The sequence below is a fragment of the Mya arenaria genome, chromosome 14 (assembly GCF_026914265.1).
Source record: "Mya arenaria isolate MELC-2E11 chromosome 14, ASM2691426v1".
NCBI classification, from domain to species: Eukaryota; Metazoa; Mollusca; class Bivalvia; order Myida; family Myidae; genus Mya; species Mya arenaria.
In genome coordinates this window covers 60,461,445-60,474,862 of record NC_069135.1, presented here as the reverse complement: position 1 = coordinate 60,474,862, position 13,418 = coordinate 60,461,445, and the positions used below count along the sequence as shown (strand labels likewise).

The following is a 13,418-nucleotide window of genomic DNA, read 5'->3' as shown; positions in this document are numbered from 1 at the left end:
GATAAATGCCCCTGTCCTCAGCTTTTCAATTCCGAAACCAAACAGTGTGACTATTTCAAGAACATCAAATGTGGAAGCAGGTCAGAGGTTAAAACGGATGTAATAACTAGCTGGCTTATCAAACATCCTTTTAAATATGAAATTCTTTAGCCTGTATGCTATGATAATAACATATTTAAAACAAAAAAAAATGTGTAAGCGGGGCTTATTATTGAACTTATTGCTACTGAGCTTGTTTCTGTAGTTTTTTACATAAATATTTTTGAACACTTACTTTTTATATGCGTATCAGCAGAGTAGCAGTGTTGAGTGCTACACAAGGGTATGTTTATATATTATTTTATAATATCAACTTTAGGTACTATAACTTATACGACAGAAGCGCGATTTGTTCGATACGGTGTGTATAATAATTACTGTTGAATATGAAAAATTAGTTTGATATGCATATTTTTCGATTTCACATCAGTTTTGATTTCCTATCAAGCAAGAACCATTGGAACAATTGATACCAAGTCTCGCACCAATTATCAATTAATTTTGTTAAAAGTAAATATATAGAAAATGAATCATACCTTGTATGACAAGAATCGGCAGTCATTTTGTCAAACGAAACATAATTTTTTTCTGAATACATTAATATTGGTATTATCATTGCTGTTATTATTGGTGTTGTCGCTGCTAATGCTGCAGATGCCGCTGCTGTAACTTAGTGGTGGTTGGTGTTGGTGGTTTGTTGATGATGTTATTGTGAAAAGGTATCTTGTGCTTTTCATGTGCAAAATTGCACTTTTTATTGAAACTGCGGTCAAACACTTGAAACATGCAAATCAAGTTATCAATTTATAAAACATTGACAATGATTTGTGTGGGATTAATGTTGACTTTTGAAACAACTTAAAATATTATCGTCATGATACAACCGGTGTTTCCCTTACAAGACAAAACTTAAAACTGCGAATAACCACATATTTAATTATGATTAATGTAAAAGACATTACAGTGTTTTAAATTTAATTTTAAAAATGTATTAACACGTCGATTGAAAAATATTTGTATCCTTAAATGCATTGAAACGAAGATAGAACACGTACTTTTTGTTCTTATCAGTTATAATGAGCAATACTGAAGCAATAGATTAATAGGAGCGGTAGTAAAATCAAGCATTCTTCTCTTCATATCCTATACTAAAGTAATTAAGTAAGAGCGCATATTGACGATGCTAGGCATGCTAAAAATCCCCGCCTACCAGTGGTCCGCAAACGTCTATATTTTTGTACAATTAAAACTATTTATATATGTACAGCTGTGTAAACTACTTTCACACTTGCCGCAGTACATCTTATGAAAAATGGCGGCGTGACGAATCGCCAGTTTAGATCAATCTTAGTGTTGCCCTGAGCTGGTATCGCTGTTTCCACTCAACGACCAACTAAGTAATGCCTAAATTAACTGTATACATGTTTGTTGTTTATTTTGTAATGTTTGTTTGTGCGTTTTTTTTTATAAACCTTACGACGCCCAGTGAAAAAGTTTAATACTTTGTTGTACATTTATTTGTACTAAGCTGAACATTTCGTGTCTCTTTCCACGAATATATGGTTACGTTCATTAAATTTGCGTATGTGTCGTTAGCTCTCTGATAAAACTGATTACAAAACAGACAGGAGCTGTCACTGGAATGTGACAAATGCCACTTAAAGACTTCGTTGGACAGAAGGACATTAGTATTTAGGCATTTTGTAGAAAGCGTTTAGTATATAACATGTTCGGGTGACGACCTCCCAATGCAGTTATATAATAGTGATCGCTACAATTTTAAAGAGTAAGGTATGAAGACAAAAATGGTAAGTCACTGCTATGGAATTGTTGTTAACTCAAATATGTACTTTTATTTTAAATTCGTGGGCAATGTTGAACATAATTCAATATTTCAATGAAAACCTAGAATGGAAAAAATGGTATGAAAAAAGAAAGCTTGTATGTAAGAGAGAGTGAAGAATTTTTTTTAACTAGCACTTGATAACTTTTAGGTGAATGAAATAGGAGGATGGCTTTCTCGTGTTTACAGAATTTAACTCCTGGTAGCAATTTTAAAATAAAGGTCATCCTCTGGTGATGTTTAAGCTATCTACCAAGTATGAGGATTCTAGGCCCAAGTGCTCATCAGTCATTGACCGTAGCCTTTTACGCACTCAGATCAAGTTCGACAGGTTCATCTACTTGTCAACGTCAACCTACTAATATTTACGTGAAAAACTACAGAAACAAGCTCAGTAGCCAAACGTTTAAACATTAACCCTGTTTAATGGCACAGGGTCAATGCCAAGGACATAGAACATAAAAACAGAAAATCTCATACAAGAAACATGGAACAATAGCACAAAACTCCACAAACAGCACATTGCATACATACTATATATGAAAAACTAGGTATGTTTACTTGGCTTGTTAAGACCATCACCCGGATCAAATCGTAGTGACACTTTGTATGGTCCGAACAAACAGTTTACTTTGCCTGTTTAGTTTATCTCTCGTAATGTAACATGGCTACGATTTGAATGATTCGAAGTAGCAGTATCACAACGTACGTGTCGTAGTCACAATTTGTATGGTCCGAACTAACAGTTTAACTGTGCTGGTTAACTTAAGTACCTTTTACGTATCGTATCGTAAGGTCCTAAGTTGTAGGTCCTAAATATATTCATGGGAACTAAAATATTTTTTCTACTCAATATATATGCAAAAAGCTACAGAAACATGCTCAGCAGCAAAAAGTTTAAACATAAACCCGGTTTAGTTGCACTGGGCAAACGCCAAAGACATAGAACACAAAATCACAGAAAAGAAACATAGAAGAACAGCACAAAACTCCACAAACAGCACAGTTCATGCATACTGTATATATAAAAAATAGGTATGTTTATCAAGTTGATAATCCGGTTCGGTGTTATAGTGTTAATTTTTAACGTAAAAAATAACAGCTTTCTTTCCTAGTTTAGTTCATAATCCAGTTTGTATCCTAGTGACGATGTGTAAGGTCCAAAGTAATATTTTACTATACTGGTCTAGTTCATGCCGTGTAACTCTAGTACTGATAATTTGTAAGGTCTGAACTAACTGTTAACTATATCGGTCTACTTAATAGCGCGCTAAGTATCTTAGTGATTTCTTTCTCAAGTCTGAACTTACAGTTTATAAAACTGGTTTAAATCGTTACTCTGTACCTATCGTATCGAAAATTTGCCACGTCCAAACTCACAGTTTAAGGTGTTAACATTTTTATTTCTCTCATCTGCCGGTACGCATCGAAGTGATTATGGTAACTTCCGAACTTTCCGTTTTGATGTTCGTTTAGTATTTTTATCTCTTAGACTCGCCGGTACGTATCGCTGAGACAATTTAAAGGGTCAAACATGTTATTTCCAATAGAAATCTCGTTCTCGTTTACATTCCTTTTTAAACCATGCGGTGCATAGTTGTGCCAATACTAAAGCTATAACTTACACTTCATCATAGTATTTTTTTTTAATTTGCGTCCTTCTTACTTCTTAATAGGGCCGACCGAGCATTTTCTTTTCGTGTCCATGGTGAAATACCGCTATACTAGCCAGCGCGCATGCACAACCTTTTACTTAATCCATTTAATAAAACTATTTAATGACTAAATGGATATTTGACAATCTGCATAATGCTTAATGGTTAATGATAGTTTCAGTTTTGTCGGTGCTTTTCCAAATGAATAAATGTGACAATTTACTGTTTTAATGTGCGCCCCCCAGTGTACGGTGTTCTCCGTTCACAGTGCTTTATGTGTGTTACTGTATAATGTTTTATGTTCATCCCCGAGTGTACGTTGTTCCCGCCGCCAAAACGAACCTATTACCCAACATTGCTAATTATAAAGCATCATAAAGAAATGATACCTAACAAATTCAGCAGGGGAATTATGAAATATGATATCTTGAATATATTTGAAACAATACATAAGGTAGGTTGTTGTTTGTCAATCAGGAAAAAGAACGGTAACTCATTATTGTATATAACAGTTTTTACTACACTTTGCGGTATAAAGGTTGACATTATTAAAGCAGATTCAATTAGTATCAAATTATTACCAAACTCTCATTATGTAGAACAATACAAAACCATCTTATAACGTTCCGTATTTGATAACAGATATTAACGAGTCAAGTGGTTAAATTTAAATTTCATTATCCTTAAATGCACCGAACCAAATCCGAAACACGTCTTAATTAAAGTAATTCATTTAAACAAGCATTACTAAAACGTGAGCCATTAACATGAGTTAATGCATTTCGTTTTTCGTTAAAGTTTTGCAAATACGTCATAAAGCCAAGAGCAAATATTAAACCTGCTAGGCATGCTACAAAGACCCGCCTACATGCGGTTTACGAACAACTATATATACTCGAATCCTACAACTTTAAGCTATTCTCAAATCAATGATTTAAAAGTATTAAAGCAAAGCTAGGCTTACTATATCGAGGACTGTACTTTTGAAAAAGCATTAAATTACATGGTTTACAATATTAAAAGCATTTATATTTTCCGGTATAATTCATAGACTGTAATATACAAAACAAAACGCAAACTTTATAGCGAAACAATGATCGGATACATCACAGCGTTGTATGCTTTGGCCGCCGCAACTTTGGTCATTGCTGGTCAAGACGAATTTGTGAAATGCACGCCTGGTGAATATGAGATCATCGGAAAGGCCGACTGTACCGGCTACTACTTGTGTGTGTTTGGGAATCCCGTGGAGATGCCACCTTGTCCTCCTGGCTCTGTGTTCAGCTCCAGCTCCAACGTTTGTGTTCCTAAAGGTTCTATTTACGATGACTGCAAGAAAACAGCAGATGGAAGCGGCAGCCACATAACAGAATCGCCCGATCAAGGTGAGCTCTAACGATGTTTTTATTCTCTTGTATTTTCTTGTTTGCTGTTGATCCCTTAATAGAGAATTTAATTCAAACATGAGTCAAAAGAGTCGACCAGCAGCACGGAGATAGTAAGGAGCATTCTCAAAATTATGTACACATAACTCATTATTTGTTTAAAAATATTTTACTTCAATATAAATTAATTAATTCACACACGGAAAACACAAATCCATTGTAATATATATTCGCTTGGCTGTGGCTGCAGCCCACAGAAGGCATTAAAGGCATAAAATATATAGTATATTAAGGTTATAAATCAGTTGAGAACAATCATATTTGCTTTTTAGGGCATCTTAGTCCAGTGGAACGATGTAACAGGGACGGTAATGGCGTGTTCCACCACCCAACCGAATGCCAAGCCTTCTACAACTGTAGTGTTCGTTACACACCAGATATACCCCGATTCTTTGAACAACACCTTGTTGAATGCCCCTACCCTCAGCTGTTCAACACAGAGACCAAACAATGTGACCATTTTGAGAATGTCAAATGTGGAACCAGGACGGAATTCAAGGATGGCTGTAAGTTGGCATATGATTATGTATTCGTGGTTAGATATAAAAAAAATATTTAACATTCTAGTTCGAATACATCTCTATTTGGTATATCTTATTACTGGGACTATCTTTTTTTTAAATTACGAACTCATTTCATGGGCTTCATAATCAAAACAAACGATCAAATGATTCTGTCTTCCTTAGGTCAATACAAAAGCAATATGTGCGGCAGTTCCCATTGTATTCCTTGTAACGTCCGCCTACCAAGCTGTGAAGGTAAACGTGACGGAATAAACATCCACCCAGTTAAAATTTGGACCCCATTCTACGTCGTATGTTACAAGGAGCGCACAGTCAAGGAGGACCGATGCAAAGTTGACGAAAACGGCCGCACACAGCTGTTCCATCCAGAAAAGAACGAATGTGTTTCATTGGATATGATTCCTCGAGAACACGGAGGAATGATGCCTGAGTGCGGTACGAAAGTAGACGGGTTTTATCTGGACGATTTCGGACGATGTGATCGTTACGTTCATTGCCAGGGCAGGAAGTACATTGGCACGATCAAATGTGCTGTTGGGGAAGCGTTCGATGATACGAAAGGCGGATGCGTTCCGGAAGAAAAAGCGTGTGGACCCTGTGGGAAACTCGACCATTGGTAAATATGCTAAAATAGCTTTTCTCTTTAGTGGTACATACAACATTAAGTGTTTGATAACTATATAAATATACAAGCTAATTTTATTGTTAATTGGACAAGGCGATAACTGACATTAAGCAAAAGAGCAGATAAAACATCCATGTTCTTACTAATCTACAGTGGTTTGCAAATATAGTGTTTAAAACTATGCTCTTATTCTTATCAATTCTATCAAATGAATATAATTATAAATTATGCCTTAACGTTATGACAATTACACCCGTTTTACGTTTTTCAGCTAAACAAGTTGCTTGCATGATGGTGAAAACGATATAAAGAAGGACGAAGTCAGGAATCGCCAAGACCATCATTAGCTGTGATATTCATTAAGGACGTTATCACGTCACGTAAGGTCTCGTGATAACATTTGCTAAATTGAACGTGATATTATTAACAGATTGTACCAATGAGCCTTTAAAAAATCTGCCAAATTTTGAGCATTCATTTTGTTTTCATTTTTATGAGAAAACTATTGATTCAGCTATTGAGTCCCGACGTTTATGTATATTTCATCATGTAAAATGTTTGTTTTATAAGTTTGCCCGAATGTATCATTCATTGAATGTGTGCTTCTTTAACTCTGTGATATTAATATTAATTCGGATATAACCTTAAATAATACCTTATTTATCAATATATGCAGCATGGACAATGATTCAAGTAAAGTGAAAGGTTAGCTGTCATTTATCAGATGGTGTGAAAGCAGAACAGACTAAGAGATTTAAAACACTATATGTTTTGATACGATGCACAATAAAATTATGAAATATGAAACATAATTTAAAAATAGATTGTGTAAAATCGTTATATTATCAATGAGTTTTCCATGTGCAGTGAATTTGAAATCCATGTATTTTATTTTTAATAAAACAGCGAAACTCGTTTAATTTTATTATCTTTATTCGTGCCCTCATTTAATCCATCGCCATTATCACCCGCTGAGGTTTATTTACCGACCGGATTTGCTGTAATGCAAACGGACATACAAACTTTAAATTTACAACCTTGTTAATGAAACATAAATAATAGCATATCTTATATTACTTGTTATCATTTTACAACTCTGTCTCATCCTCCTACTCTCTCTCTTCAACATTTTCCAATTAAAACTTATATATTTTACTTTGGGCTTTGATCTATGGAAACACTCCATTCAGCACACATCAATGATTTGTCTCTTTTATTTAAATCTACTACATCAGTAAATTGAAGAAGAGTGATGAAAAATTGAGTAATGTGATCATTTCTTAGATTGATTAAGACTTTCATTGACATAAATGGTAGGCTCACTGCTCACGCCTCCATGAGTAACAGCTAACAGGAAATGTTTCACATGCATATACATGATTACTATTATTTAGGGTAATCGAGTGTGAAAAGCATTGCATAAAAGTTAGAACACGGAAGTTCACATTTTCATTCCTTTTATAGATTGCCATTCAATTTCATCTTTACAAAATAGTTAGTGCAGAAATAAAAAAAAAACACAAGTATTTGCTCTGGTTGGGACTTGCTTCAGGAACACATAAATTCATATATTATTAATATTATTATTATAAATATATTTCACAAGTTTTCACAAAACCATGTACGTAAAATAGTTCGCCTTTTGGCGAATGTTATTTAAAAAAAAATGAAGCTTCAACAACCTCCGTACAGGGTTACCGCCTCCAAGCAATTGGTGGTCGTTATATTGATAATAAGCGACGGGTTGAACAACTTTGACAGAGGTTAAAATATAGAATATTGCGGTGAAAATATTTCAAATTCGGCCATCCTTTTTTACAGTATAATTTTCAACCTCTTTCAAAACATGTTGACAGTCTGAACAACAAGAAATATTTTTGTGAATGAACTTCAGGAAATCAGGACATTAGTTTTAGCCATTCAATCCAGATTATTTAGAATCTTTGCGACTTATGTATTAACATATTTTTGATAAAGCAACCGTTTCTTACAAGATAGTTTTGTGTTTTTATTAATATATGTTGCTTCAAAGTGGGGATATGTACTGAAAACAACTATTTTATTTTTGAACAAACTTAAAGATTGCACCACCGTAAGATCATTTCCTTACAGGCTGATTTACCTCCAGCGGCTTATGGAGTATCATTTGAACGATCGGTGGCCATAAAATTGAATCCATTGCTTCGTTCAAATAATTTAACAATATTTATTTAGAACAAGTGTTATGATATATACTTGATCAAACTGCTAATAACCAGGATGTACATCGATGAAGCGAATTGAATATTTATATACACTTTAAACAAAAGTTTAAGCAACGTGATAATATTATCACGTTGTCTACGAAAACGAGTTCTGCAGAGGTCATGCATTGACTTCAACTTTATTCATGCAACGTTAAACCCAGAGTATAACAGTTTTGATATTTGGTGGATGGACAAAATATATCATTATGGGTATAGCGGAATGTAATGCTGTAATATCTTCCGACCAAGCCATTAAAAATACCTTCATGTAGCATGTAATTTTCAGTACCATTTTCTTTTATGAAACCTGTTCATTAGTTGATATTTAAAGTCCTGCTATATTTTTTGTAATGTAAAATATTATTTAATAGGATCATGATCAAATCCTTTCTGAACATTGAGTTTTTTTGTCTATTTGCAACTCATCAAACATCGTCTAACACGTCAACGAGATCATTTGCTGATTTCGACAAAATGTATACTACGTTACAATATGACGTCAAACAATTTAAAGCACTGCCCCAATTTTTCAAACATTAATTGATTTAAAGACAAGTGGGCTGGTCTCTGTATATGTTATTGTATCATTATCTAAAAAATAAAAGAGGTATAAAACAAGTTACCAACGTAGTATTTACCTTGTTTTTCATAAGTAGAATGATCGTAAATTTGTTTTCGCGGAAGCCGTTTTTAATGTCTATAATGGTTTTATTCAGGAAGTCATTACAGAACAGAACAGAACAGAACAGAATTTTATTTAGACTTATGCTCATGCATCTCGTCATACACAAAGTATACAAATAATTATTACATACAATTTAACAATACAGTGGTCAACAATCAAAATCTGGAACGATGTCAAAGCAATATGGAGAATGTTCATTTGAAAAAAACATTTAGAAAACATAATTACTATATTAAACAATATAAACAACATAAACTTTAAGTCACTGCAAAAATATTTTAATTATACACGGTCATTATTAAAAGAGTCCTTCTGTTATTAGCCTGCAATAAATATTTGCACAAATTCACAATAATTGTCTTATTTTGGTTGTTAATTAGTTCAATAAACTTGAACATATTTGGACGACAATAATAGTACCTTTTCAAAAATTGGTTGCGTATATCATTATAACAACTACACTTAATGACAAAGTGGAATTCATCCTCTAGTTCATGTAAGTCACACAATGTACAAAAACGTTCATTTCTTGGAGTTCTATTAGGACCATACCTTTTAGTTTCAATAAACAGATTATGAGATGACATCCGTAATCTAGTTAAGCATTTCCTATTAGTTTTGTTAAACAACATATTTAAATAATCGGCCATTCCAAATTCATTGTGCAGGTGGCTGAACACAGGAATTAGTTTAGAGCTTGTGTTGATATCTCCCCTCCACTTATGTAAAAACACGTCAATAAGACGTTGCTTAAAAAGACATATAAAGGTGTTTGGTTCGTATTTTTCGGGATGGAGCCACACATCTAAAAACCCATTTTCCTCAAGTACGTTCTTGATTTTGTTAGCCCAGGAATTATACCCATTAAGACACAGTTGAACTGATTCCCGATAAAGAGAATTAAGTATAATATTTTTTGAATCTTTGGCCTTAAACCAATATTTTATAATTTGAACATATCTATTAATATATAACGGGTATCGTCCTAACTCCCCATATACTGCTGCTGTACAACTACTTTGTTTAACCCCCAAAATAGACTTACAAAATTTGAGATGGATGCGTTCCACCTCTTTGGACTTAGATAAACCCCATACTGGGCAACCATATGAAAGGATGGAGCCAACAAAAGAATCAAACAGTTGTAATGAGATTTTCGGGGGAACATCGTACTTATTTATATTCTTTAATAATATATGCATGGCTTTTAGTGCCTTTCCGACTACAAATTGGTTATTTAGGACGAACGATCCCGTATAGTTTAAAACCACGCCGAGATAATTAAAATTGTCGACTATTTCAAGGGGTTCATTATTATAATACCAACGTTCGTTGTGTCGCACGGAACCTCTATTACGGAATACAACTACCTTAGTTTTATCGGTATTTACCTCCAATCCCCATATTTTGCAATATTCGCATAGACGATTCAAACTACTTTGTAAATCTTCCACGGAATTTCCTAAAATGACCATATCATCCGCAAACAGAAGTAGCATGATGCATATTTCATATATATCAATACCACAGTCACTACCCTGTTGCAAAAATAGCTCTAAATCTTCCAAAAATAGAGAAAAAAGTATTGGAGAATTATTTTGGCCTTGTCGTAGACCAATAGATATATCAAAGAAATCGGAAAATGAATTACAGTGTTTTACACACGACTTAACTACTGAATACATTGCCTTGAAAATTTTTAGTATTTTTCCGTCCAATCCCATACGGAAAAGTTTAACCCATAGCGCATTCCTATACACGGAATCAAAGGCCTTTTTCAGATCGATAAAGGCACACGGTAAGCGCAATTTTTTAAACAATGCTGATTCAATAAGATTATGTAAGACAAAAATGGCATCCTCTGTACTACTTCCCTTTCTAAATCCAAATTGGGCGTCGGACAAAATATTATTCGTATCAAACCAAGTTTCAACTCGTTTAGTGAGTACGCTTGTAAATATTTTCCCTAAATTACTAACCAGAGTTATGCCCCTATAATTATTAGTATCATTAATGTCCCCCTTTTTATGTATCGGAACGATGAATCCTGATGCCCATGATGCAGGGAAATAATCTCCATCTAGAACAGTGTTAAATAAATCGGTTAAATGTCCAACTAATATGTCTAAAGTTTCAATGAAAAATTCATTTATCATATTATCGCTAGGACACGCAGCCTTATTTCTTTTTAGACATTTGACAGCACTCCGAACCTCGTCGTGAGTTATAACAGCATTGAGAGATTCGTACGTAGGATCGTTGATATTAAAATCCGAATTGTTCGCAAAATCATCAATCTCATCTATTTGTGCCGACTTTATATCGTTAAATAAACCAGCGAAATAGTCTTTAAAATATCTATGTCGCAAGCGGGATTACTCGTCTTTGCCCTAAATTTACTCCAAAACTCCTTAGGTTGTTTATTGCGTAAATCATATAATTCTTGCGCCTTACGCGTAGTGTAAGCTCGCTTAGTTTTGCAAATAAGCGTTTTATATATCCGCTTTTTATCGCATAATATATTTCTATTAACATCCGATTTATTCACATTAAAATTCGTAAGGGCATCAACATATGCCATTTTAGCAAGATAGCAGTCGTGATTAAACCATTCGTTGTCGAATTTTTTCTCACCATTGCGATTTCCCGAGCATTGTTTACCAAAATACGGTTTCGCTGTGTTTAAAACGAGTGACGAAAATTCATCAATTAATCTATCTATTTCATAGGGCAGCGGATTACGTGATATATTGAAAATAGAATTTATGTTATTCAAATTCGCGATTAAATCCCTGCGAAAATAGTTTTTATTTTCATCACGCCATTTATATTGTTCATAACTTGAACCGCTAGAATGACTTCGCGACGGATTAATTTTATTGTGAATCAAAATATCGAATAAAAGCGGTGCATGGTCACTAAACTGATTAAAGTGACCCACACTGAAATTCCTGAGTAATTTATAATCAATATCCCTTGCTAAAAGGTAATCAATAGTACTGCATGTATTACGGCAGAAATATGTATACGCCCCATTGCTATTATCAATGCCTAATCTCCCATTCATTATGCGCATATTGGTAGCCTTACAAAAGTCAAGCAGACGAATGCCACGCCCATTGCATATTTTATCTTGTGAGGCCCGTCCACTACCTTCATCATTTAAATAATCATCAGGGTCTAAATCCCGTATAATATTATCATGTAAAATGTAATCTGGTCTATCCCCTGCTCTACAATTAAAGTCCCCGGCTATTAATATTTTACCTAAGGATTCAAAATAAAATATGTCATCCCTTAATACATCGAATAAATTTGTATCAATAATATTATTAATTGGTGAGTCATCAGACCAAAAATATAATCCACATAAATATATATCATTTTTAAGCTTAAAGAAATTCTTATCAATTTTCAACCAAATGATACTATCATAATGGTTGCGAACAACTGTTATACCGCCACAAATTTCATTTTTAACATAGACTACAATACCACCAGAGTTTCTTTTGGCATTTTTATGTTTGTATTTTCGAAAATAATTAAAACACTTATATCCATCAATGTTTATATTTGAAGAAGAATTAGTCCATGTTTCAGAAAGAATAACTATACCGTTTCCATCAATGATATTTAAAAAGTCTTCGTTTGATAATTTGTTTTCAGTGAGTCCATTGCAGTTCCACACAACTATTTTCAGTTCATTCTCCGACCATTCCTAGTTACTTTTACACGGCTTTCCGTCGATATATAAGGTGTCATATACCAGCCAGGCCCGTTTCCCAGCTTCCTTTGCAGCCTTCATTTTAGGGACTAGCGCTCTTCGTTTCGCGGTGATTTCCGGTGGAAATTGTTCGCTGACAAATAGTTTCGTTTTCTTGAGGTGATGCCCCTGTTTTCGAACCATTTCGCGATCTTTGAAGTCAGCAAACTTGCAGATGATGTTACGATGGCGGTTATCGCCCTCAGTACGTGTACCAGTGCGATGTGCCCTTTCAATTTTCATATTGTTAGCTATCTCCTTAGCTATTTTTAACTTTTCAGTCATGAACTTACGGACTTCAACCTCTGAATCAGCGGGTGTTTCTCTTGGTGACTCTTCTATTCCACCGAATATGAGATTATTTCTCATACTTTGTGACTTAAGGTATACCAATTCTTCATGCATTTTCATATTTTGTTGCTCTAATTGTTCAACATTTGATGCTATTTCAGCCTGACGAAAGTCAATCTGTTCAACCTTTTCATCAGTTTTTGCGAGCTTTTCGTCAAATCGATTATTTGCATCGTGCACTAAGGTCCATAATTTCTTGAGATCCTTATCAAAACTATTTGCTTTCTCTTCTAGTACAGTTA

At 34.2% G+C, this 13,418-nt stretch overlaps 1 protein-coding gene across 1 annotated transcript; it reads left to right on the top strand.

Annotated features, from left to right (window-relative positions):
* The first annotated feature begins 4,552 nt into the window (after positions 1 to 4,552).
* LOC128216402 (uncharacterized) lies at positions 4,553 to 6,957 on the top strand. The gene is made up of 4 exons (XM_052922961.1): positions 4,553 to 4,922; positions 5,255 to 5,488; positions 5,669 to 6,122; positions 6,403 to 6,957. Exons 1-4 carry the CDS (start codon positions 4,631 to 4,633, stop codon positions 6,404 to 6,406), a joined length of 984 nt encoding a protein of 327 aa, XP_052778921.1. The 5' UTR covers positions 4,553 to 4,630; the 3' UTR covers positions 6,407 to 6,957.
* The last annotated feature ends 6,461 nt before the right edge of the window (positions 6,958 to 13,418 follow it).